Here is a 26233-nt window from a genome sequence, read left to right as displayed (position 1 = left end):
ATTTACATTAATTATAATGGGAAAAATTGTTTTGGATTTCGAACAAATCGCTTTTAGAACAGCCTTCTGGAACGGATTATGTTCGAAAACCAAGATTTGACTGTACCTTGTTCTACTCATTTAGACAGACTACAATTGCATTTGGAAGTAGTGAACAGCTGGATTATTCTCCAAAGAATGTATACTACAACAATTATGTTAACAGGCTATGGTAAACCCAATGTGCTTATGCAGTAAATGATCCCCATAAAGGCTCAGTTCCACAAATATAGGTAGTAGTAGTTGTATCAGTTGACATCCAAATGCAAATAATAATATACACACTGTCCTTGTGATTGATCCATGTAGGATCAAACTTCCCAAAATACTGCCAGGTACCATTCAAACAGCCTCCCCAGTAACATTAAGGGAAAGCTGTAAGACCTTTGCAGATGTTGGTATCGGAGTTTGACGAGTTGAAAAGCACCATGACCTCAGAAGATTTTTCCTCTGGATTGCTGAACTGGCATCATCGGAACCACCTTCAGACGACAAACAGGGCGCTCCGCAGCAACGCCATGACGAAACACCGTCGGGGGTGGAGAAATCAGGGGTTTTAGATACTGGGCTAGAGGAGGAGTGGGTGGTGGTGTGAGGTCCTTGGGTTTTGGCATTCCTCAGGCAGCGGCCATGCAGCACGTTGAGGAAGGCTTTCTTGAACTCCTGGCTGAAGCACGGATATATGACGGGGTTAATGCAACTGTTGAAGTACCCCAGCCAGAAGGTTATCTTGAATACCGTCTCAGGAGGCTTGCAGGACGGGAAGATTGATCCTGCAAAAACAAATCAATATACGTAGTATCAATAAAAAAAAAATACCAAGCCACTTGCTAAAAACGGTTATTTGTTAGGGTTGGGTGTCGATTCTAACTTCCTCAATTGATTTGATTTTGACTCACAAGCGTTCAATTCGATTCAATTAATTTTTTTCCGATTCAATTCACCTAATTCAATCCGATATCGATTAATTATGGCACATCAATTCTTCTTAAATGTCAAGTACATGATAAAAACACCACAAATATGAAATTCTAAAGTAAATTTTGCACATGCAGTTTATTAATGAAAGCGACATGTGCTATAATCACTTAAATCAGCAAGGATAGATGGAAATATTATCATAAACTAATCCAATAATTGTAAATATAAATTAAAAAGATTTCGAATTATCTTAAAGTGCAATGAATGAGGTCTTTCATAAATGTAATAAAATACTTTTAAATACACGTGAACAGTAAATTTCAATAAAACAGTAAGATACACAAAAAATCTGGCCTTTAAAATTCTATTTTCTTAAGAAGTTGTGAGAACATGAAATATTTAAAATAATCGAGTCATGTTTTTATGGATCGATATCGGGCTTCAATTTTCAAAACCCGGCCTTATTATTTATTTTATGTATGAGTGGATTCATAGATTTGTTGTAATCATCTACAGACTGAAACAATCATTTAGCGTTGTGCCGTAAAAGTCAGATTTGCATTTGGTTCACAAGTTTCTAAATAGAAAATGCTGTCTTCCAAGTTATTATGTCGGGGAAAAAAAGCTTTTCCACCCCCCGAGCGATCCCATCTACTGATGGCGATCAGTCACCTCGTACGAGATTTGCCAGTGATCATTTGCGGTGACAGGCAGGCAAACAAAGAAGGCTCCCCGTGGTGCGTTTAGGAATAAACTCAAAAGTTCAGCAGTTTTAAAAACTGCCATAGTGGGAACGCCGAGCTATCATGCCTCGGAGCTGGAATGAGCGCTGTGCTGTGAGCCGTGAAGGTTTGCCTCGATTGAAATGCATGAGTTTCCCTGTGATGACGTGACTGCCTTGAGAGGCTACCCGGTGACTGAGGATGCCAGTGCGCATTACAGCCCATTAAACCGCATGCTTGTTATCTGTAATAGGTTTCATTGCAGAGACGCTCATTCAATTTCATCTGGCAGTCAAAGTCCATTCTGCTCCAATGTGCTTATTTTTTTTTTTAAATTTAATTTAGTTAGTTCGTTGTTTGTGATTGAATTCTTGATGTGTCTTCTTGGAAAAGGTAAAGGGGCGGCATGTTGGGCAAGGTCAAACCTGATGTTGTGCTCGTGTGACAGAACAAACATTATTATGCAAATATTTCAAGGATCAACAGTGACAAAGACCTGCTGTTGAAATGATTAGATTACATTGTACCATTGTCACAAAACAACTAAGTGACAATCCTTCTTGTTACCTACTAATTGTGCTTTGTACAATTTTATGTGATTTTGTACATTCCCTTTTTTACCTAACAAAACATCCAAAATATTCTGAAAATAGTCCCCAGAAATTCGTTCCTTAACATTTGATTAACAAGGTATTTTAATGAAGATGCTACCACAACATCATCATCATCTCCAGCAGAGCCACTTCAAGAATTCTATAATTAACGCTCTGTATCTTTTAACTTGAATGACGACACGGCGATAAAAGTGCTGCAGAAATCAAAGCAACTTCTTAGCGTGATTATCTGATTAATCTCAAAGATAACAAAGCACATTCAAATGAATCTTCAGTTAAGATTGTAATTATAATCTCCAACAAGATAGAGCTACTGATGTTTCATGTTTGACAGTCGTTTTAATGCTTATGCAACATTCTCTTGCTGCATGGGGTTCGGATTTAATAACTTTACAGGAGAATAAGCGGAGCTAATAATGTGGCCCTTGGCCAAATATCCACAGGTTTTAGTTTGACCTTCTGCTGCTTAGATAAGACTTCAATTGAAAATCTGAGGGGAAAAAAACAACAACAACAGAATAAGAGCCCTGGGGTACCCCTTTTTTAATCCTAATATTTGGTCATATAAATGTAGGGATGTGCAATTAATTGAAATTCAAATTTCAATTTTAATTATTAGTTCCCCACCATTACAAAATCAGCATAATTGTAAAATGATATATTAATACTAATTTTTGAGTTGTTTAAATTGATACATTTTCACCTTTTTTACATTTTTAAATAATTTAATACATTTATTATATCCAAAAGAAACTTGCATAATTAGTGTTTCAAAAAATGTACTTTGACTTAATATCATTTTGTTTTTTTATTTATTATTATTATTTTTTTTTACGTTAAAACACTGTCTTGTTTTTTACCAAACAATAAATGATTATCCTACTGCACAGTGCACACTCCAATTTCAGGTTTTTGCCAACATAAACAAATTAATATATATTATTATCAATAAATAAGTAATAAGTAGTAACAACAACAACAATAACAATAATAATAATAATAATAATAACAATAATAATAACAATAATAATAATAATAATAATAATAATAATTTATTATTACAAATATATATTATTGTTTGGTCCAAATGGAACTTACATAATTATAGTATTTCTATTTTTTAATTGGTCTAAATATTTTTAAATGTGTAAACATTTCCTTGTTTTGTACCAAACAGTAAATTATTGTCCAACTGCACAGTGCAAAATCTGCACTCCAAATTCAAGTTTTTGCCAACATAAAATTTATATATATATATATATATATATATGTATTTATATATATATATGTGTATTTATATATATATATATATGTATTTATATATATATATATATATATATATATATATATATGTATTTATATATATATATATATATATATATATATATATGTATTTATATATATATATATATATATATATATATGTATTTATATATATATATATATATATATATATATATATATATATATATGTGTATTTATATATATATATATATATATATATATATATATATATATATATATATATATATATATATATATATATATATATATATATGTATATATATATATATATATTTATATTATTATAAATATATGATTATAAATTCTCTTTGGTCCTGAAAGGAACTTACATTATTATAGTGTTTCTATTTTTTCAATAGGTCTTAGTATTTTTAAATGCTTAAACATTTTCTCGTTTTGTACCAAAAAGTAAATAATCGTTTGAATAAACGGGATTTAAATTATTGCCAAAATAATCGTGATCATTATTTTTTTCCATAAATCGAGCAGCCCTATATAAATGCAAATCGGGGTAACTTTGGTTTGCTTAATTCACATGGAATCTTGGTCTGAACTACTTGTATGTGTGGCAGCCATCTTACGTTGCCACTTGCTAAACAAGCTGAAAATGAATATATGAAATGCCACAGTGTGGATATATACACACATATTAGCGTGTTTATAAGTCCGACAGCCCGTGCGTCTGGTGCGCAAGCCACCGGAATCACTTTTTTGTTTTTGTTTTTTAACTGCAGAAACTTAAAAGTGGAAATGACATTTGTGTAACATTATCCGTGCGTCACAGTTTAGATCGGCATATGTAAGTCTATCCGCTCACACATGTATCCAAAATGTTTCAAAAATTTGACGTAGTCTGTCTTCCGAGTTACTTACCAATTGGCAAGACCAGGAAAAAAGGGAGCCAACACAGAATGAAGCACCCGACGACGACCCCGAGGGTCTTGGCTGCTTTCTCCTCTCTTGGCATCTTGAGCATCTTGGGTAGGGTTCCGGTGATGTGTTTGTACCTCCCGGTGCCGTTGTCCTCTTCGTGCTTGCTCGTTTGAGCGGCGTTCCCTCTGTGAACCCTCAAAATCACCCCTTCGGTCTCAACTCCTTCCCCGTCGCTCCCCTTCTTGAGGGTTTCCGTTTCCCGCTTTGCCACGCCGTACACGCGACAATACATGGAGAGGATGATCGCCAGTGGTATGTAGAAGGACCCTAATGCCGAGAACAAGGCGTAGCCGGGCTCCTCCGTGATTCGGCACACCGTCTCGTCTTCGGGCTCGGGCTCCTTCCAGCCAAACAGAGGGCCGACGGATATGGCTGCCGAGAGTCCCCAGAGAGCGGCCACTGCGGCCAGGCCTCGTCGGCCGGTAGCCATGGCCGGGTAGCGCAGAGGGTAGCTGACGGCGAGGTAGCGGTCGATGGAGATCACGCACAGGCTGAGAATGGAGGCGGTGCAGCAGAGGACATCCAGGGCGGCCCACACGCCGCAGAAAGCCCGCCCGAACACCCATCGACCCAGCGCCTCGGAGGTGGCGGAGAAAGGCAGGACGGCGGAGCTGAGCAGGAGGTCGGCCGCCGCCAGGTTGGCGATGAAGTAGTGAGTCACGGAGCGCCAGTGGTGATGGCACACCACCGACAGGATGACCAGAATGTTGCCGAGCACGCCGAACACGACAAAGACTACCAGCACTAGTCCTAATAAGACCATTTTGGCCACATCCACCTTTGGCTCTGTGGTGGCGCTACAATTCCGACAAGTCTCTTCGGGAGAAAAAACGCTCATGCTCTGGCCAGCTTTTCTGTCTTTTTCTTTTTACTTTATTAGCTCTTGTCAAACGGATCCATATTTATTGCATTTGCACCGACCCGCTTCTCCTAATGCTGTGGATCAAACTTTTCATCTTGTCCTTGTAATTAAGTTGCAGATGCAGCCACTTTCATCACAGAGCACAGCCAGAGCTTTTTTGTGCTCGGCAGACTGTCATATTTAGAGAGACAAACGCAGCCATGGCTTGTCATAATCCTTCCAGCGGGGGCACAATAGAAATGACAAATATTCGTACTTCACGAGGCAATCGCCGGTGGGTTTTGCATCTCGTGTTCATCCATGCTGACAAGTGTTTGAGGCAAGAGACCTGTTCAAAGAGCAGAAAAGAAGACATCAAGTAAATGTAACAACACTTTCGTGAGCCGATGCTTTTCAAAGTTTGAATTAAATGAACATAGAAATGACAAATGCTGGAAAACAAGCGAACTGGGAGCTGCAAGCGAGGCTCAAATTGGCCCAATTGTATAATAACAGCATTTTTAAATGACATTTCAACAATCACCATTAAGGATGGTAAAAAAAAAAAAAAAAAAGGGTGGTTATTGAAATTAAAACATACAACAACATGTGCAGAGCTAATGATACAGAGAGAACACAGTTTATTGGACTCTGGTGAATTGATTATGAAAGCTTGAGCCAAGATTTTTTTTCCCTCTCTTGTTCGAGCATGAAAATAACCAGTATGAGTATTTACTCTTTGAGTACTAAGAAATATCGAGTACCGATTCTGCTGAAACTTTTAATATACAATCACATTTACACTAACACAATGACAAAAAAGTTGTGAGCAAAGACTTTTCTTTCTGACGCAGGTGCTGATTTGCCCGTGTCAAGCTACCACAGTATAGCGCCAACTACTGCCGAGGAGGACTTACTCCACATGTGTCAAGATCCGGTCCTCGAGGGCCTGAGTCCTGCATGTTTTCGAGGTTTCTCCACTCCAACACACCCGATTCAATGATCAGGATTACTGATTAGCTTAAATATGAATCAGCTGTGTTGAATGTGGCAAAACCTCAAAAACATGCAGGACTTTGACACCGCTGACATACTTGATGTCAGTGCTTTAAGTGGAAAAAAAAAATAAGTACTGACTGTTGCCAGGTAAATTAGGTGGTGGGTAACAGCAAATCATTAATTAATAATTATAAAATAGATAGATAATAGATTAAAAAAAAATCTGACTTGAATATGAGATGTCCGACTGCACCTCACGGCGAGGCAAAAGTCAACTTGAATCTGTTAAGTTTTCGCCAAGTAAGTCCCAAATCCTAAAATTAGCAACGTAAAACTTCTACGACATGCATCTTATTATTTCGTCGCACAGATCCGCATCAACCGTGTGATCACACACTTCAAACTGGGCAAAGTCCTGCTGAGTTCTGTCTGAAAGGGATAGGTGAATAAATCAACTGCTACTCCTTTGATGCGTCAATTTACCGGGAAGCCAGTGTGAAAGCTGCTGTGACATCTATCCTTTTTTTTTTTTTTACACCGTGCTGCTATTTTGATTGAACCCATCTCAAAATGGAAGTCGTCTGTCTGCAAGCACATACACTACAGGGACTTTTCTGCACACAACACAGGTAGCAGTTTAATTTGGATCTGTTGAGACTTGAAAGCTTCAGGTTAAGGTTGGGACCTACTAAAAACCTTTCCCAGTATCTTCAGTATTGCTCTAACTCATATACTGGTATTTTTGGTTGTTATTGTTATATCCATCCATCCATTCATCCATGACTGGTCGCCAGTCAATCACAGGGCACTTACAATCGTTCACACTAAAATCGGCCAATTTAAAGTGAGTAAGATCTCATTAGATTGCACAGGTGTGCCTAATATTGTGGTATACATGTGAGATGTATTTATATTGTCTCTGAAGACAATAAACATTCCACTTAGCATGTATTTTTATTGCACTGCAACATTAACGTTATTTGATAATTTGCATACATTTCTGCTTCTCTCATTGGCCAACGTGGTGACGGTGAAACAGTGTTCATCATATCACGGCCCATAAAATTCCTGTGGGGTGCAGTGCACCAGCTGCGGAATGACTGCAGCTGCACTGCAGTAATAGTTGAAATCCTTATTATATGTTTGTGGGACATTCTGATCAGGTTTCATTAGGTGGTAGAAAAAAAAAAAAAAGTTCATAAATCATGGTGACATTGAGAATAACCGGTTATGTAGAATTGTAAAATGACCCAAGTTTCTCATGATTTACATGTATCATAACTTTCTTTCTGCAGTTATAGTGAATTGACCAAGTAAATATATGTACTTTTTCGGTTAGTCAAATCTTTCAAAGAGCAACAAGGAAGTAAAAACATGGACATCAGAAATGCATTGGTGATCCCAGGAGGTAAAAAAAAAAAAAAAAAAATATATATATATCAGGTTCATAGAAGGTCCCTCACTCAACCATGCAGGCAATATAAAGACAGATGTGAGCGTGAGATCATTTATTTCAAGAGCAGACTAACAGCCGCAGTGTGTGATTGCCTCTTTGACCGTTTTATGTCTGCAAGCTGAGCACTAACTCCTGCATAAGATGACAGGCGGAGAATTGAACTCAGATTTTGAGCTTTCGTTATTTACAAAACTCTTCAGGTCAAGATTCGACTGTGTGCCTGCACTCCGAAGAGTTGGAGCACTCTTTTGAGAAAAAAAAATAGAATAAATGTGCATAGCCTATTCTGGACAGAAAATTGACGGATGAGTGAATGAGGCGGCTTACGACACAACTGATCTCCCACATACAACGCCGTCCTTTCGGCTCTTCCAAAGAGACAAAATGATTCAACATCGAACAAATTCAAACAAACACAATGGCCTCATTTGGCCTTGAGGTGGCTCCACAACCTTTTTCCTCAACAGATTTGAATATTAATGATAGCGATTGCACCCAATGACTGCTGTTGGCAGGCAGAGACCTCTTTGCAAGCACAAAAGAGTGATATCATTCATGGCTTGAGGTGTGCCTTGAACTTAGAGGATAAACAGTTCAGTTTCTACATCATCACCAATACTAAACAGGCCTTCTCAGGACATCTTCTAAGACAGGGTTGTCCACACGTTTTCATTTGAGGGACACATACAGAAAATCAGAAGGACGCAAGGGCCACATAATGTTATGAAGAGAAATTGTGTTTAGTCCTAAAAATTGTACAAATAATTTATTTGTGCTTTTGCATATTTAGAAAAATGCTATTTTGTTTTGACTGTAATATTTGTAGATTTTTTGTCTTTATTTATTTATTTATTTATTTATTTATCTATTTATTTATTTATTTAGACTTTTTTATTTATTTATGTAGTTTTAAGAGCTTTTTTGGTAGCTTTTATTAGTTTTTATTTTTTAAATGCTTCATTTTAGTTGTATTAGTTTTAGTATTAGTTTTTGTAGCTTATGGACCATCATTCTTTGTATGCACAGCAATTCGGAAATAAATACATTTAAAAGAAATGACATTTTCACTGTAATTATAGTTCATTTTTGTTTGTTTTTATCAACATTTGATGTATTTTGTTAGTTTTCGTTTTTAAAAAAACCCATTATTATTATTATTATTATTATTATTATTATTATTATTATTATTATTTTAGTTTAACCTTGATTGGGAGCTTGGTTTGGCCCTACAAATAAATATCGGTTAGAGGAACCAGCATCAATATGGTTAAAAACATTCTTTTAATAATTGTAAATAAATGTTTAAGAGGTAGCCACTGTATTACATGAGCAGAAGATTTTCTCACTTAGTCCCACTCGGCTGGAGATGTGGGACGTCACAGGGCATGATAAATGGCAGTGAGGCAAAACGAATGAGAGGGCTGGAGATAAGGCAGGCGGAGTCAAGGGTGTCACATGTTTGCGCAGATCAAAGGCATTTGCTCACTGAGCATCCCACCAAGCGGTGGAACAAAATTCACCCACATAAACACTTGATGTTGGGATTTCCGTCTACAAAGCCACAGGCGAAGACAGGAAGTAAACTGATGAAGTATTTTGTATTGTTTTTGTGGAAGATCAAAAACCATGGATATTTGGATTAATGAGATTTCATAACTTAAATTAAATTTGCACCTGTAAATATGTTTACAGCCCTACTGTACGTAGTAGGGGTGTGAATTGCCTAGTACCTGACGATTCGATTCGTATCACGATTCACAGGTCACGATTCGATTCGATACCGATTAATCCCGATACGAATTTATAAGTCGATTGTTGCGATTTTTTTTCATTCAAATTTAGAAAATACTAATCAGTAAGCTTGTAGAGTGTAAGATTTATATGAAAATGTATTATTTATTTATCTGAAATTTCAGTCTTATAGAGGTTGTAATCTGTTTCATGTTTGAACAGCATTAAAATAAAATATTAAGGCTTAATGTTCCGTTCATATAACATTCTTCCATGCTCAAGGTGTGAATCCTAACCCGAAGTCAGACGTTTTGTTGAATATTTTTCCATTAAAAATGGAAGTTTAAAAATCGATTCACACACACACACACACAAAAAAAAGGCAATGATGATAAGACATTGAATCGGTAAGACTACCGAATGAACAATTCTGAGCTCTTAAAAAAAAAAAAAAAAAAAAAAAAAAAAAAAAAAAAAACGATTTTTTTTTATTGAATCGATTCGAGAATCGCGCGATGTAGTATCGCGATATATCGCCGAATCGATTTTTTTTTAACACCCCTAGTACGTAGTATATCATACCTTACTTACACTGGCTATGCTTTTCTCCAGTAAATCCTTGTACTATGTGGTTCACAAACACACATACAAAATTAAATCTGCAATGCAACTCGTGCACTGATAGCATAGGAACATAACTAAAATTTCATCATTTCAATTTTTGTGTCGAAATGGAAATCACTGTTTCCCCCTCCAAAAAATAGGATAAATTTAGATAACAGAAAAAAAGAAAAAGTTCAAAGTTCAGATCACTCATTTTTTTTTATGCTGAACACATTTTTAAAACACAACTTTTTCAAACTGCCACCAAGAGGGCATTCATTTTAAGTTATTACTGTGTGGCCTCATTAATAAAGTCATCAAGATGATCATTTATTAAAAGATTATGCTAAAATGCTATCAAAACTGTCCTGTTATGTTTACTGCCGAAACTGCCAAGGGCAAGTTATTATGTTGACTCTCTGATGAGTGCAAAGCCTGAGCAAAAGAATAACAACCAGGAGAAAAACAACGAAACAACACCTGCTTTGATAAAAGTTCAACCGGTCCACAATCCACCAACCGTTCGGGCTTCAGTATTTGTATTGATGCGTAAAAAATATTTATCACAACATAGGAAAACTGGCCATTTATTTTTCATTGATGTGATGATAAATATACCAAGAATCCAACTACCCTCACATTAGTAGTCTGAAGCGACGCCAGGCTGCCTGCAAGGCATTCATTTATGATTGATATAAAGGTAAACTGCATTCTGGTTCATTATGAGCTTATAATTCTGTCTGTAATTAAAGTATATTGAGTTTGTTAAAGTAATGATTATTCTTTAAACAGCTTGCGCTGTCTAAATCTTTATTTTCATTTATTGTGAAGGTAATCTCTAAAATGACTCAGAATGTGGGTACTATATATTTTTTCTTCTGTATGCATTACTCAATTCATGACTACATTGGGCATTTGGAGATATAAACGTTTTAAAATAAGGAAGACAAGTTATATACATAATAATGGCAGTGAGGAGGGAATTTTGCCCCCCAGGCCTTCCATATCTGAAAATGTCTCTCTGAAAATTTTAGTCGAGAAAAAAAAAAACCTCATTATACATGCAGCAGAATCCCCTGGTATTATTGTAAACACATTTTTTCCCTTATCTCTACTGAGGATGGAAAATAGTAAAGCAAGTGTGGGTCATGGACACACTTCAGAGTTTGTCTCAAACATCGCATATAGTACAGCAACCTTCAGTATTGCAATTAAAATTAATTATAATAATTACTTGCTGTAAAAAAGGGAAATATGTGAAGCATTTGAAATAGCTCATCGCAAGAGAAGATGTTTGTTGTGATTTGGATGAGAATTTATGGCCCAAAAGCCAGGAAGGTAAAGCGTAGGAAGACTGTAATTTCTACAACACTGCATGTATAGTTTCCCCTAAGGAGACTCGACTATGTTCACATTTCTACTTTTTTTTTCTCTCTCTGTGCTAAACAGTGATGTCTTTTCATTTCTGTCTGTACTTCAATGAGATGATCTGTCAAGTAGAGGACAAACAACAGTACAAGTGCCAATGTGAATCTTGTCCAGTCCCTTGCAATCAATCTTCCACATACACTAAAGTGCAGCTTACAGATGATGGTCATCTTAGCCAAAGTTACATCAGAACATCCCGAGTACACTGTTATATTGACAACATGAATAATCAATTTGGCTGTCTGAGCAAAATTGCAACCTGAAGTATAACAATATACACAAACTGGACCCAACAATGGACACCTGCACACATCTAGTAAGAGCCATTTAGGACTTACTGTGCAATTTCAAAATCACTCAATTTTTATGTTTATTATTGTGATTGTAGCAAATAGCACTTTGTCAGACTATAGGGCGTCCATGTTTTCTTTAACTACCGTAGATGCAACAAATACTAGAACATTTGAAAACATTGAAAACTACTCTCTTTATGATGCAGTCCTAGTTAACCTTTGAATTATTACCACAATTATCACCGCTTATCATCTACTAATGCATTCATGGGATATGTTCCAGTATGTGATTTGCGAGCACATCTGGCCGGTGGATGAATAAGATCTATTTAAAGACGTTCCCTCAAGGTGGGAGAATAAGACTCTTTCGCCATAGCGGCGATCGCCATATGGGCGCCATAAAGTCTCTGGAAAATGACTTTCCATTTCACGATTCATTCACGCTCATGTTTAATACAGTAGTGCAATGGCCGAAAAGTGACAGAAATGATAAACGATCAAATTACATGTCAATGTATTGTAATGTTAATGGCCTTCTCGCCTTTTGAACATTTTGACTACTGTGGATGGATGGATGGATGGACGGATGGATGGATGGAATAGATAGATAGATAGATAGATAGATAGATAGATAGATAGATAGATAGATAGATAGATAGATAGATAGATAGATAGATAGATAGATAGATGCTTATTAAGGTGCTTATTGATACATCATGATGACTTAAATTTTATAAGCTTCATAAAGTTCATAATGGCCCTTGGGAGAGTGCAGATAACCACCAAAGCTAAAAAAATAAATAAATAAATAAATAAAAATCCACAATTGGGTAAGTACCTAATTGTACATCTTTATAGGTACTCACCTCCTGCAATTAAATTCAGATTCATACATTATTCACTGAGATATTAAGGATACATCACAGATTGCATATCTTATAAACAAAACATGAATTTCCATGCGGGTTGCTTCATCATGACAACCTAATAATCGATGCTCTCATTGTGGCTGACTGTGCCTAATTAATCAACTGCGGTTTAATGGACAAAAACAAGTCTGAGAACATCAGGGGTCATTTTACCAGCTGTGATGTTTTTATGTAGCGTGTATTGTTACATATTTGTGGTCAAATGTACTGTAATAAAATATTTATGTATTGGAGCTCTAAACAACCAAACATCGGCTTGTTCGTATCTTGGTGAAAAATACATATTGACTTTATGTCTAATAGCTAATGAATTATTCAGTTACACTCTTTCATAGCTTTCGGCTGATCAAATTTTGGGGCCATTTTCCTGATTGGAAACAGAAATCAAACGCCAGCTTTCAAAATTGAATGGTATTACAGTACTGCATTGCACTGCAAGTATTCCAGGTCCTATGAAATCCGACATTTTTTGTTTTACACGCACACACGCGCTCTCCCAAGTAAACTGTGATGAATTGCTTCACATTTGAGGTCTGTTTGGAGACTGCTGTTCTCTCTCTGGGGGGGGGACAAGTCCTTGCCTCAAGGCATAATTCAATCCCTCCATGATTGTAATCATTAAGTTTTATCAACCTTGAACATTTGTGGCTTTTCTGTAGCGCAATGCGTACTTTGAGCAGTCACTGGTCTCAAGAGATGTCCAATCCATCCGTCCAATCATCCATTTTCTATACTGCATATGCTGTTGAGGGTCATGGGGAACTGGAGTCTATCCAGCTGACTCGGGTGAAACTTGGACTACACCCTGAACTGGTCACCAGTCAGTCGCAGGGCACACAACCTCACTCACCCACGTTCGCACTATCATGAGCTCAACAGATATCCCAAAATGGCAAATGAAAGAACTACATCATTTAATTAAGCTTTTACATTACAAACACTGCTAAAAATCATCTTATTAAAATGTGTCATTATAATAGCGCTTAGTTTGATTAAAAAAAAAATGTTTTAATTAAAATTTCAAATGAAGCTGCAAAAGGAAGCATGCCTAATGTGTATTAGCAAGCCAAAAATGAGTTGACATAAACAAGATAATTGTATTAAACACTGAAGAGGAATGCATAAATTAATATTATGGGCTGATGCTGAAAATAGCCAGCAGTTGCATTCATAGTGTGCTCATGGGAGGAAGACCAATCCAAATATTGCCACTAAACCAGGAAAGTCAGCTTGTTGGGTGGATGGAGTGAGAAAGAAAAGAAGAAGTCTTACCTTCCTCAGGGGGCACACGTGTCGCTGCTGCAACTTTAAGGACCGGCGCTCACTCGGCTCTCCTGCTTTATCCTGCCCACCACAGACGGAGGCTAAGTCAAGTGTTTTTGTCCTGCCATTCTGCTGATGAGAGAACCTCTGTGGACGAGCCCACCTGACCTAGCAAGCCCCGCCCCTTGCCTGCATGCCTCGTTCCTATACTGACCACATTTTTACTGTACATCTTGGCATTGATCTGTCTTCCTGTCTGTCTGAAGCTGATTATACTACCGAGGGTGCTTCTGGTGTCAAAAATGTAATAAGCTCTGAGGTGAAAATGTGAGAACGGCAATTTGAGCAATTTTATGAAAGAGTAATGTTTTCATGGTTGAATGGTTTTATAATCAAATGGCTTTATTCAGTTCTTTTTAAGGTCACGCCATGAAATATTTTCAAACTAACTTATGATTGGTGATATTATACCAATTTTAGGAAGAAGTGAAAGGCTGTACTTTCCAAACTTATAAAAGTACAGCTCGTTTCAAAACAAAATTATGTCTCCATCATAAACTCAAACACACTTCACACTGTTGGAACCTGTCGAGTTGGATTAATGTGGCTTGTTTCGGCCATCTGAATTCATAAAAGTAGCCCAGAAGCCATTGATTTAAACTAGACCTACCACCTAAAAGCCCCTGGGTCCGGACTACACAAATATTGGACTGATCACTCAAACAAATAAGTGTTGACTTTCATTAATACCTTGTTATCAACCAAACCACCTCCAAACAACTGTATTATGCTAGTTAAACATGAAAAAATATGGTAATGTTAGGTCAACTTAATATATTTGTGTTGTAACATGATGTGGAACTGGTTGACAATAAGCACTACACACTCACGTAAATTAAGTATTTACTCTAGCTCATCGGGATAATTAATATTTTTGCTCATCAGCCACCTCGTGGTTTCCTAGATTTACTACCTACTCAGCATTTTTACTAGCCACAATTTTGGTGTTGATAATTATGTTTAATATGATTAAAGCTTCTGCGATTGGTTGGCAACCAGTCCAGGGTGTCCCCCGCCTACTGCCCAGAGCCAGCTGAGATAGGCGCCAGCAGCCCCCGCGACCCTTGTGAGGAATAAGCGGTCAAGAAAATGGATGGATGGATGGATGGATGATTAAAGCTTGCCAAAGTTTACTTGAACTACTTTTATAATCTTTTTGAATGACACTTGTGGAGACTACATAAATGCTTAAAGGGACAGTGCGTATTATTTAGCAGCCTCTAGTGGTGAGGTAATAATTCATTCTTTTAAAAAACTATAAAGCTCAATAGTATGTTTGTCCATCCATCCATCCATCCATCCATGGATTGGGGGTGGTTTCTGGAGCCTATCTCAGCCAGCTATGGTCAGTAGGCGGGGTACACCGTGAACTGGTTGCCAGCCAATTAGTATGTTTGTATGTTAGTAAAATAAAATCGTATGTCTAGTACTTACAAATTATATTACATAGGTTGCGCCACACCTTACATGAGGCTGACATGTTTAGTCACCATCTTTCTGCTATGGATACCCGAATGAGAAGAACTTAGAACGTAGTTAGCCTCTTGTGGTAGTAGCTTTTGCTAGCTTCTCCCACTAGCCACTCTTGCTAGCTGGTCCAGCTAGTCCTTGCAAGCCACTCTTGCTAGCTGCTCATGCTATATCCCACTCACTCCAAATAATAATTGGTAGTAATAATGGTGGGAAGCTCGTGAAGTGTGATCTGTCTGAGCCGCTGTAGAGCACATAATTCAAAATGGTTTCATTCCATTAGTTCGCCACTAGATGGCACTAAATATTACACATTGTACCTTCAACACTACAGGTCGTGTATTCAGGTCTGATAATGTGTGTAAAGTTGCTCTCGATTCATATGTAAATATGCTTCCTAAAAAAAAAAAAAAGAACGAAAAAAAACTTTCGGCCTTATCAATATAATTAAGCTGCCAATTGCTCTTAATGAATACAAGTCTAAATAATGTATAGGAACACAAGGAGTGTCCAATAGGTTGAACTTTTGATCGCACAACTATATTCACACAATATATCTATACAGTCTAGTTTCTAAATAACAAGACATTAAAACAGTGATAACCATTTTAAGGAACTACACATAAAAATATTTAAGAGCTTGGACTTTGGGAGTAGCACACACCATTATTGCAAGAGTTTAACTGCAAAGGCTGTTATGAAGCCAAATTGGATATATCAGTAATTAAAAACTATAAATATATTGGCACACAAACGCAAAATGTGTACTTCATTGCTTCATCCAGGGACACATATTTTAGTTTTTGGCAAATGCACAGGTCAAAAGCAGCTCACAGTTTGCATATGAATATTTAATGATGCACTTGGCAAGTTAAAGTATTTTGCTGAAGGGTGTAAGTTTTATGGCCCGACCTGAGCTTTGTACAAGTTTATACCGCAATGAGTTCAAAGTGCTATTGACACCTAGCTGCCATGCAAAGAGGTACCTGCAGAATGAGGTTGATGACCTTTGACAAAAATGTTATGTTGCTCTTGTTAGCATCACACAGTCTATCCCGTCATTGTTAGCAATTTTGTTTGGACCAACAGCTATATAAATAAAGTTGAGTTGAGTACAGTACAGTCCTACCATCTCTTGTTAATTTTCAGACATTAAAGTCACCTCCGTCATTTTAAAATCACAGTACAGTAAAACATTTTAAAAACAATAAATTGCCTGACACATTGTGAATACCGGTAGTTCAATGTGTGTGCAGTATTTTCTGGTTTAGAGCTAAAAAAAAAAAAAAAGAAGTTTATATTGAGAGCATAAAAACAAGCAAATGGCACAGATTTGGTGGAGTGGCCCATGTAGGTGGTTGTCCTCACTAGTAAGACAAATCAGCACATTATTAGAATGACTAGCAAAATTGTGTGTCTTCGCTGTGAGGAGACAATATAAGGACCTTATAGCTGGACAAAATGCTTCAATAAATATTAGCCTACTGCATCGTGCTTAAGGCATCATTGCATTCATGTTCTCTTGCATTTGCTTGCTTGTGACATTAGACTGATTAATATTTGGGAAAGCTTTTTTCCTTTCTTCTGTCGTGGAAATGCAAGAACACGGAAATCCATTTGGCAGAGTGAAATGCATTTTGCATTTATAAGCTTCACTTGCTTAAATGTTAAATTATTCATGGATAGGTAAAAGCTTAGACTTGTGAGATTAGACTCCTTAATTGTTGAACTGGTTTGTTGGTCAAATAGTTGTGAGGATGAATACCGTGTTACAATGAGAAAATATATCCAATAAAAGGAGCTCTTTAATAATAACAATAACAGTGCCTTCACACTTAGGCACATATAACAGGAATAAAAAAAAAAAAAAAATCCATGAAAACATGCAGCACAGAAGAAATGCACCTTCCATATAAATTTATTCTCATTTATTTTTTTTATTAATTGTAATGTAAGCCATTGTAAATTTAAATAATTTCTAGCCACTTAACATAATGATTTTGATTCCCTTGCATTTTTACTTATAATTTCACTTAAATCATACCAATAATTCAAGCTACTTGGAGACTCATGAGACGTGAAATTGCAGATACTGTAAGTAAGTGAGCTATTGCACTATGGCCATCCTTCCATGATATACGCCGCCTCCCACCAGGGCTCCAGCGTCCTATATACGCATAATGGGAGGATGGACTTTACTTAAGCAGTGAAGGTTCAGCTTGGTCAGCTGTAACTGCTCTCAGGCCATTTCTCGAGGTCACCTTTCAAATGCTCAGTGCACAAAGTCGAAAACTAGAGGCTTTACTGCCGTTGTACTTATGCCAGCACAAGCTAAAATATATATATGTGAAATTGGCTGCTTGTGCCATCAGAGAATTATCATTCACCTCTGCATGCCCTTAGCCGTGTTACATTTAATGTACTGTACCTCAAGATCTAGAATGATGCTTGAGTTCAGTTTGAACTAACTGTAGAGATTCAAAAACGTCTTTTTAATGTGTACAAACATCCATTGAAGTTATAAAAGAGTTCTGTAATGACTGTGTGCCCATCTCCTTTTAATAGGTCATCCATCGCTCTTGTGTATTTATGACTTTATTTAAGAGGTATGAATTTCAGTGTGTCAAATATTAATAGTAATGTCCTTATCTGGTGTCACGCAGAGTAAACAAAGAAATTCAAGGTATTTTTAGGGCACACTCCAACATAGCCTCAGTCTATACATTTGATCGACATAGTGTTCAGATGAATAACAACGAAGTTTAATGTTTTGTTGACAGTTGGTCAAGTCCATCGTTACTAGAGGCCTTGTTGAGGGAAAAAAACAACAGAATGAAACATGGAATGCATTTACATATGGGCAAATTGCATTTGAAATGATTACTTTTGTTTCATTAAACTCACCCCCTAAAACAGAATCAATAAATCATCAGTTAGGCAAGGACAAGGACAAAAGAGAGTGCTCAAAGCGTGCAATTATACGCCTGGCTTAGTTGCCGAACTTGAATAATTTCTCATTGCTCGAAGTATTTTGGTTTTCTAAATTTGTTTGAACCAGAGGCAGCTGCGTACTTCAGTTATATGTGCTGTTGTGCTTGTCATGGAAATATTTTACTTTCCAATCACAGTATTTATTTAGTTGTTGTTGTTTTAAATGTTTCAGAGAGGTGTTGATCTGTGAACTCTGATCTAAAAACACAGATTCTGCCTTCTGCTACCATTACACAGTACATGTGGCTGCATAATAATGATTTTGCTTAAATGGGAATTTGCAAACTCACTCTATATTCCAGGCACTGGTGGTGGCAAGCGATCCACTTTTGGCATGCTTGAATGGTATCATCTATTCCCTTTGTAGTAAGTACAATGTAAGACGCATTTACTTCCCACAAAACCTTTTTTAAATCTTTAAATAGCGGAGAGTGTGACCGGAGTTAAAAGATTGCAATACAGAGTAATGTTTCCTGTGAAAGCGTTTTCATGTAATTGTAAATACAAAGTAGCGAGAGAAATCAATCTAAAAGAAAATGGCTAAGGAATGTCCATTCCTCAAAAGTGCTTGTCCTCATTAGGGCCCTGGGTGAGTTGGGGCTTATAGTACATACAACAACAACATAGGAATCTGTTCCGATCTGAACCAATGTTATGTTAAAGCAAAAAAAACAAACTAGATAGCTAGATAGATAGATAATTTTGTTGTTTTCAATATTTTAATTCTTCTTCAATACAATTCTGTCTGTCGTAGTGTCGTACAAAAAAATAAAAAATAAAACAGTATATACAGTAGATACTTTATAATATCAGTAGTAAATTCATTTTATTATTTTTTTTACGGTATAGCATGAATTTCTCACTTTCCATCGAGATATGATGTTTTCTCATTATAAAATTAAACAATAATTAAGATATGGAGAGAAAAAAAACAAAAGTCCCGGACCCAACACGCACGCATGCGCAACCACCGTAAACGAGGAAGTGTCGCAAGGATCACAACAACATTATGGTGCTGCAAATAGCACAGCCAGAGTATTGTCGGCTCCTCTACCTCAGCTGAAGGTATGAGAAAAAAATAATTAGCAAATAAAAAGTTGTTTGTGAACTTTCAAAGTAATGTTATGATGACAAAAGTATCACGTAAGGTACGCGTAGTTAAGTATGTCCTAGCCGATCGCTTTTGAATCATCAACACGGAAAGACTTGAAATTAAATCGTCATGTACATTGGAAAGTAAACGCAGATTTCAAGGTGACAGAATGGAAAAGAAAAATCGGAGAGTGAGTCTTTCTTGCCCTAAACACAATAGACTACAGGGCACGTTAGTATTTTTTTCTAGTACGTTTTACAAAGCGGTTTTGTGCTTTTCTTGAACTATTTTTTTGTTTGTTTTGTTTATGACTATGTACCATATGCATCCCTGAATGTTATCCGTTTCCACTGGACTGCAGTGAAAGAGATGGGATGATTTTCAGTGCAGTCTGTTACTAACTTAGTGTATTTATACAGTAGTTTATCCACAAAATTTGACCCGAAGTAAATGCATTGTATCACAAGGTCTCCTTGTCTCACCTGTGCAACTTCTTATGAGAAAATATTAAGATTTTTTTATCGGATGGGTTACAATGTATTAGAGATTTTTTAATTTACCCAAAGTAAAGGTACAGAGGAGAAATTTGCTTAGCCTGTTTATTTTATTGCTGCGCCAGTTTCCATATGTAGGGATGCACTTTTTCAAAAATGATAAAACATAATTGCTAATTATTTTGCTCCCCGGACACCAGTTTGAGAACCAATGTTCTAAAGTCAATTCATTCTTCATCCTGCTTATCAATCACAAGACAGATGTTAGAGACAGATAGCCATTGGCGCTGACACCCATGCCATCCCTGAGTGACAACTAAACCCACGCCACCTGTTTGTAAGTCATGTGTCTAAACCCTTACACTGTCTGACTGCTTTTCTAAAGTCTATAGCTGTTTTTTTTAAAGGTCAAAAACCCAATAAACACTTAATAATTCATGGTTTATGGCACATTAAGTTTGTGCCTTATAAATTAAGAAAATATTAAAATATCAGACAGAAACAGTTACTGTGTATCTACTGTACACAGAACAAGCATATTTTGCCACCACATGTCACATACTATAGCATAAAAGATTCTGTGTAATGAGTCAATAGATGGAGATAACACACAAAATAACACGTGCACACATTAATTACCCCTTGAGATGCTGTTAAATGAGTTTGGGAAGGGTGGTTTATAAATCTCAGGTAGTATTAGGTTCTTAGCCCAGAACAATAATTGGTTTTATGCAAGTTTTTTTTTTTTTTTTTTTTTTTTTTTAAATGGATACTTTACTGTAAAAGAAAAAAAAAAGAAATTAAATCCAGTCTGCATCTACACACCTTATCTCACTGGACAAACAATATGATCATGAATAAATCAAAACAAGTAATGGTGTTATTTCTGTGTGTCTCCCTCCCAATACAGGTCCTTCGCCACAATGAAAGCGAGCAGAGGCAACATGCTAGATACTGGCGTGTTCAACAAGGTCAAATACTCGCGTCTCGCTGCTGATGATGACGGATACATTGAATTACAGGTACGAGATTCAGGTTTTTTTTTTGGCTGTGAGTGTCTCAACTTTATATACATAATGGCAATCCATTCTGCCTTAAGTTAGGCGTCAGAGCATTTCAGGGATAAAAATCTTGAGTGGCACTTCTGTTCACTCCATGCAAGCATCAACCAAGAATCTCCAAAGGGGACTGAATCTCTACAAGCACAAGTTGTTCACTTTGAAAGGTCAGGCTGAAAAGTAGAGACAGTTGTTCCCAAAAGCACTCTTATAAATTTTGTTGGAACATTGCACAGGCTAAAAAGCCCTATAATGAAGGGGGAGTGTGTCAAAATGGGCAAAAGAGAGTTAGGAAGTGAGAGGACGGGATGGAGGCAGTTTATGTGTGCCTGTAATGTGGCAACCCCTGGTCCAAGAAGTACAATGAAGAAGTGAAGACTCCCTTTACCATTCCCAAAGACAAACTTGATAAATCATCAATTAAACTATCACATACTGCTCACCAAAGTCTGTAATCCAAAATCACTTGGCAGAGCACAAAAAAGTCCAAAAAGTAGTTAACAGGCGGAAATGTAAAGCCCCCTTGCTTGTCACCCTCCTCCCGCAAGCCTGTTGATCGGTCTGTCATTGTGTAGTGTAAATGCTGAGTCAAGCATTCACCATAATTCACAGTGGTTCTGCAACAAAAATGCTACATGCTGCAAAACGGCACAATAGCATCGCCATTTATCAACAGAGCTGACTCAGTCAAAGAACAGCATGTGGCTAATTTGGTGAAGGTGAGGTATAAATGTGCACTATATCTCACCCCCCTCTCAGTAATATAGGAGCGATCGTAGATTTTAACAATAATCCCGCTATGATGTCATAGTACCACTAGAAGGTCATGACTCCTACAAAACATCAATTTTAGGTTGCTATGGTTTTATATCTTTACTACTTTCATCTTCTCAGGGCATATTTGAAGGATGTCTGGGGATTTCTATGATATGCTGTGTTGTAGCAACCATTAGTGTATTGCAGTAATTTCCCAGCATTCACAGGCAGTTGCAAAAAGGATGAATGATGAGCGAAAAGAAAACCTTTTCTGAGTCTTTTTAACACCTGCTTATTTACCTTCTGTGGAAATACAATCAATCTTCTATTACAATGATGTCAGCGTCTCAAACCAAACAAAGCATCATGAATCAGCGCTGCGGCATCGCCGCAAAGTTAGGCTGTCCAAAACAAAAACATGCAATTTGTTCTTTACAGTTTAAGAAAAGTCCTCCAAAGGTTCCTTACAAGGCAATTGCGCTGGCAGTCTTCCTCTTTTTGGTTGGCTCCTTACTCATCATCTTCGGGGCCCTTCTTCTGTCAGGGACCATTGAGGTGGAGGTGAGTTCAATAAAACGACAGACAAAACACATTTTTCATTGCAGCAGCTTGGAAGTTGCTTCACTCCATTTCTTCCCCTCGCCTGACGACAGAAATAGGAAATTATGTAACTGAGCACATTATCATTATATTGGTAGCATATCTGAATAAAAATGGAATCTATATCACATGTTGCACAGGTAATTTCTCCGAATGCGCAATTATTAGTTCAGTGTTTCCCAACCTTTACTGTCTGTTCTGTATTTAACTGACGTCTCCTTAGATGTTTGAAAAGGTACATGCATGTTTTTCTACATTCCTATTTTTAATTTTAGTATTAATTACCACGTCTGATCCGGTAATTAAAACACTCCCACTACACTTAATCCTGCTTTAAAAATAGATGTAATTAACAAGTTGCCTCTGCATTTTATTGTGCTCCTGCCAGTTTTCATCTATGTTCCTTTCTAGGCTACCACAGTTTAGTGTATGTTAAAATATGAGTCTGATGTTTTATACCCTAGGGTGCCCAACCCCCGTGGATCCCCCGCTGTGACTTCTACTTCCGAAATTCACATCTCCATGTGGGAGATAACAGTCTGAACGTATCAAATTTGTAATTATCAGTAGGAGGTTAATGTGACTGTTTTCCAGGCTGCAGATTGTGTTTGCAGAAAATGTGCTCCAACATAGAGGCATTGCCATTTAAAAAACACATGAAAAATATATTTTAGATTACACAGTGAATTATGAGAGAAACAATGTTTAGAGTTGAGTGCATAAGAGGGCAAAAAAGGGTAATGTAGTTGCATCAACTGTGACCGTGTATTGCTTTACACTCATTATGTTGACATGTTTAATATTTTATTTTAATCAAATAAAATTAAGTCAAACTATTTATATAGTACTTTTTATACGTAAAATTGCAACTCTAAGTGCTGTGTAATTAAAACATCCTCACTACAATATAAAATGAAAAAACACATCGACACACATACACACAAGATGGGAACTATGTAAAAAGACATGGCGGGGCACAGAGAAACCATGTGAGGAAAAGCACCCAAGTCACCTGGGCTATAAGGAGCCTTCAGGATGACTCACTCGCCCCCATGAGAAGGCCAACCACCCCACTCCCAATGCGAAGGCCCCAGCATGAGCCAAATGCTAAACAACAATACAATTATTTGGCTAAAAGATAACAAAATAGGCTAAACGCAAAGCTAAAGGATAATATGATAAAAGGAGCTAAAAACTGAAAGACATTATGATTAATAAATCAAAACAGTAAAAGTGATTCATTTAGAAGCCAAAAAAAAAAAAGTCTCTCAAGCCTCCTTTAAAAAACATCTAATTCTCTAAAATCATCAAGGTGTTTTATTATGAAGGATAAACATTATGCTAAGGTAACTCACACAGAGCTCATAACTGCCATCTTGTGGTGACCAAAAACACTCACCTTGCCGTGGTTTGTCATTTTCCGTTGCGAACATGAAACCAAAACCAAACCAGCAGTGGTGAGCATGTCTACCTCACAGCTTACAGTTTCTGGCCAAGCAGGAAAATGTCTATAAATAGAACCCAGCAGGCCACTCTGATCACCAGCCACTGTGGAGCTAATGCATGGTCTGTTTTGTTTTCTTTGCATAACCTCAGCACCCGGATCGCACCCTTCCTGTCATCATCATAGGGCTGCTTGTTTTCCTTCCTGGATTTTACCATTTGAGAATCGCCTACTACGCCGCCAAGGGATACCAAGGTTACTCCTACGATGACATCCCAGATTTCGGTGACTGATTGGACCGACGGCTGCTGACTATTCAAGCAACCACACTCCATTGCCAAATGTACATCCATAAATTACCGCCTGCTGTTTTCTTTCTCCGAGCATGTTCTGTTACAAGACATAAGACAAAAGTATTATGATATTCAGAATTGGCACTCAATGTTTATCCCTAGGTGGACTTTGCCCGATTTAAGCTTAATATCTACGGTTGTCTGTTTCGCTCCACAAGCTTGGAAAACCTTGTTGACAGTGAACAAAAGTGAAGCAACTTTTTTGCCAGGCTGTATCACAATAGCAGCATTGTGCTGTTCTAAAATACTGAAAACATGTTAAGTTGACACAAAATACTACTGTTTCCTGTTACTATACTATATATCAGACATCTGCTGTTTTGTTACCGAGAGTGAGAATGTAGATTGCCCAGCTTATCTTTTCATTGTCCTGTTTTCAAGGCAATATTTACATTAGGGGTGTGAATTGCCTAGTACCTGACGATTCGATTCGTATCACGATTCACAGGTCACGATTCGATTCGATACCGATTAATCCCGATACGAATGGTCACGATTCGATACCGATTAATCCCGATACGAATTTATAAGTCGATTGTTGCGATTTTTTTCCATTCAAATTTAGAAAATACTATCAGTAAATTTGTACATGTACACTGTAAGATTTGTATGAATATATTTATCTAAAACTTGAGGCTGATAACCGTGAGCCACTGTACACAAACAGTTTGCAATCTGTTTCACATTTGAACAGCATTGAAATAAAAATATTAAGGCTTAATGTGCCGTTCATATAACATTCTTCCATGCTCAAGGTGTGAATCCTAAAAAAAAAAAAAAAAAAAAAAAAAAAAAAAAAAAAAAAAAAAAAAAAAAAAAAAAAAAAAAAAAAAAAAATCGATTCTGCCGATTATTGAATCGATTCGAGAATCGCGCGATGTAGTATCGCGATATATCGCCGAATCGATTTTTTTTAACACCCCTAATTTACATGCAATTATGAAATTCAATTTACACCGAGTTGTGCATTTTTGTTGCACGTCAGTGACATCACATAGAATCAGACCACGAATGAAGGTACACGAAAGATGCCAGAGTAATGTGTTGCACCCCTGAGTTGACATCGGATGTGGCAGTGATTCATGCCTTGCTTAAGGGCACCTCGATTGTAGTCACAAGGCGCATCTATCCAATGTGTAGTGTAATCTGTTTTTTTTTCTTTAAAAAAAAATAAAATAAAAAAAAATAAAAAATTGTGATTGTCCATACAGATAAGTAGCTCGAGCTGCAACATATTTGCAGCATAATGTAAAGTTTGAATGTTGAATCAAATGTTTATTTTTGCAATGTTATCCTGCTGCATGTAATAGTTACAGGAATATATTTATGTATTTTACTTTATATACTGAAGGCATTTTAATACAGAAGTGTTTAATTAAATAAATAAAATTTGATTATTTTTTTTTTTTTATTAAATGGTGACTGATTATTTCACAGTTATAAGATGTCTTATTTTTCTTGCAAATAATTACAATTGCATGCGTGCTAGATTGACACAATGTGGGAAAAAAAAGTTGCACTGTGGTGAGTAAAGTGGAATAATGAGTAAAGACAGATATATAAAGTAACCAAGGTACGAAGCCCTGATTTTAATTGTCCCATTAAATCATGCATATACAAACAACCAGTAAACTATTAAAAAAAAAAAAAAAGTACAGTTCCTTTTCCCAAATTGGCAACACAAAATAAATAAATAAATATAAAAACGTTTTTAATACACTATTTTTGTGTCAAATATAATTAATATTACATCTAAATTGTTTTTTTGTAGAACAATTAAGACACTGAAAGTTGAGCAGTAAGTACTCAGTGTGTTTTAATGGGACCTCTTACTGTT

The 26233-nt window shown here is 36.7% G+C and overlaps 2 protein-coding genes across 5 annotated transcripts; one reads left to right on the top strand and one right to left on the bottom strand.

Moving 5' to 3' along the window:
- Window positions 1–24126, bottom strand: LOC144002554 (alpha-1A adrenergic receptor-like). Of its 2 annotated transcripts, XM_077497880.1 has the most exons (5): window positions 23999–24126; window positions 22468–22642; window positions 14087–14158; window positions 4475–5724; window positions 1–812 (listed from the first exon to the last, which is right to left on the bottom strand). In XM_077497880.1, exons 4-5 carry the CDS (start codon window positions 5370–5372, stop codon window positions 382–384), a joined length of 1329 nt encoding a protein of 442 aa, XP_077354006.1. In that variant the 5' UTR covers window positions 5373–5724; window positions 14087–14158; window positions 22468–22642; window positions 23999–24126; the 3' UTR covers window positions 1–381. The 2 variants fall into 2 exon arrangements, with proteins under 2 accessions (XP_077354006.1, XP_077354007.1); XM_077497881.1 differs by lacking the exon at window positions 14087–14158.
- On the top strand, window positions 19581–25802 carry LOC144002555 (transmembrane protein 230-like). Of its 3 annotated transcripts, none has more exons than XM_077497883.1 (5): window positions 19581–19663; window positions 20443–20522; window positions 21096–21207; window positions 22438–22560; window positions 24196–25802. In XM_077497883.1, the coding sequence occupies exons 3-5, from the start codon at window positions 21109–21111 to the stop codon at window positions 24334–24336; spliced, it is 363 nt and encodes a 120-aa protein (XP_077354009.1). In that variant the 5' UTR covers window positions 19581–19663; window positions 20443–20522; window positions 21096–21108; the 3' UTR covers window positions 24337–25802. The 3 variants fall into 3 exon arrangements, with proteins under 3 accessions (XP_077354009.1, XP_077354008.1, XP_077354010.1); XM_077497884.1 differs by lacking the exon at window positions 19581–19663 and adding an exon at window positions 19697–19881; XM_077497882.1 differs by lacking the exon at window positions 20443–20522.
- The last annotated feature ends 431 nt before the right edge of the window (window positions 25803–26233 follow it).

The sequence above is a fragment of the Festucalex cinctus genome, chromosome 15 (genome assembly GCF_051991245.1).
Source record: "Festucalex cinctus isolate MCC-2025b chromosome 15, RoL_Fcin_1.0, whole genome shotgun sequence".
NCBI classification, from domain to species: domain Eukaryota; kingdom Metazoa; phylum Chordata; class Actinopteri; order Syngnathiformes; family Syngnathidae; genus Festucalex; species Festucalex cinctus.
This window is presented reverse-complemented; position numbering and strand designations above follow the sequence as displayed.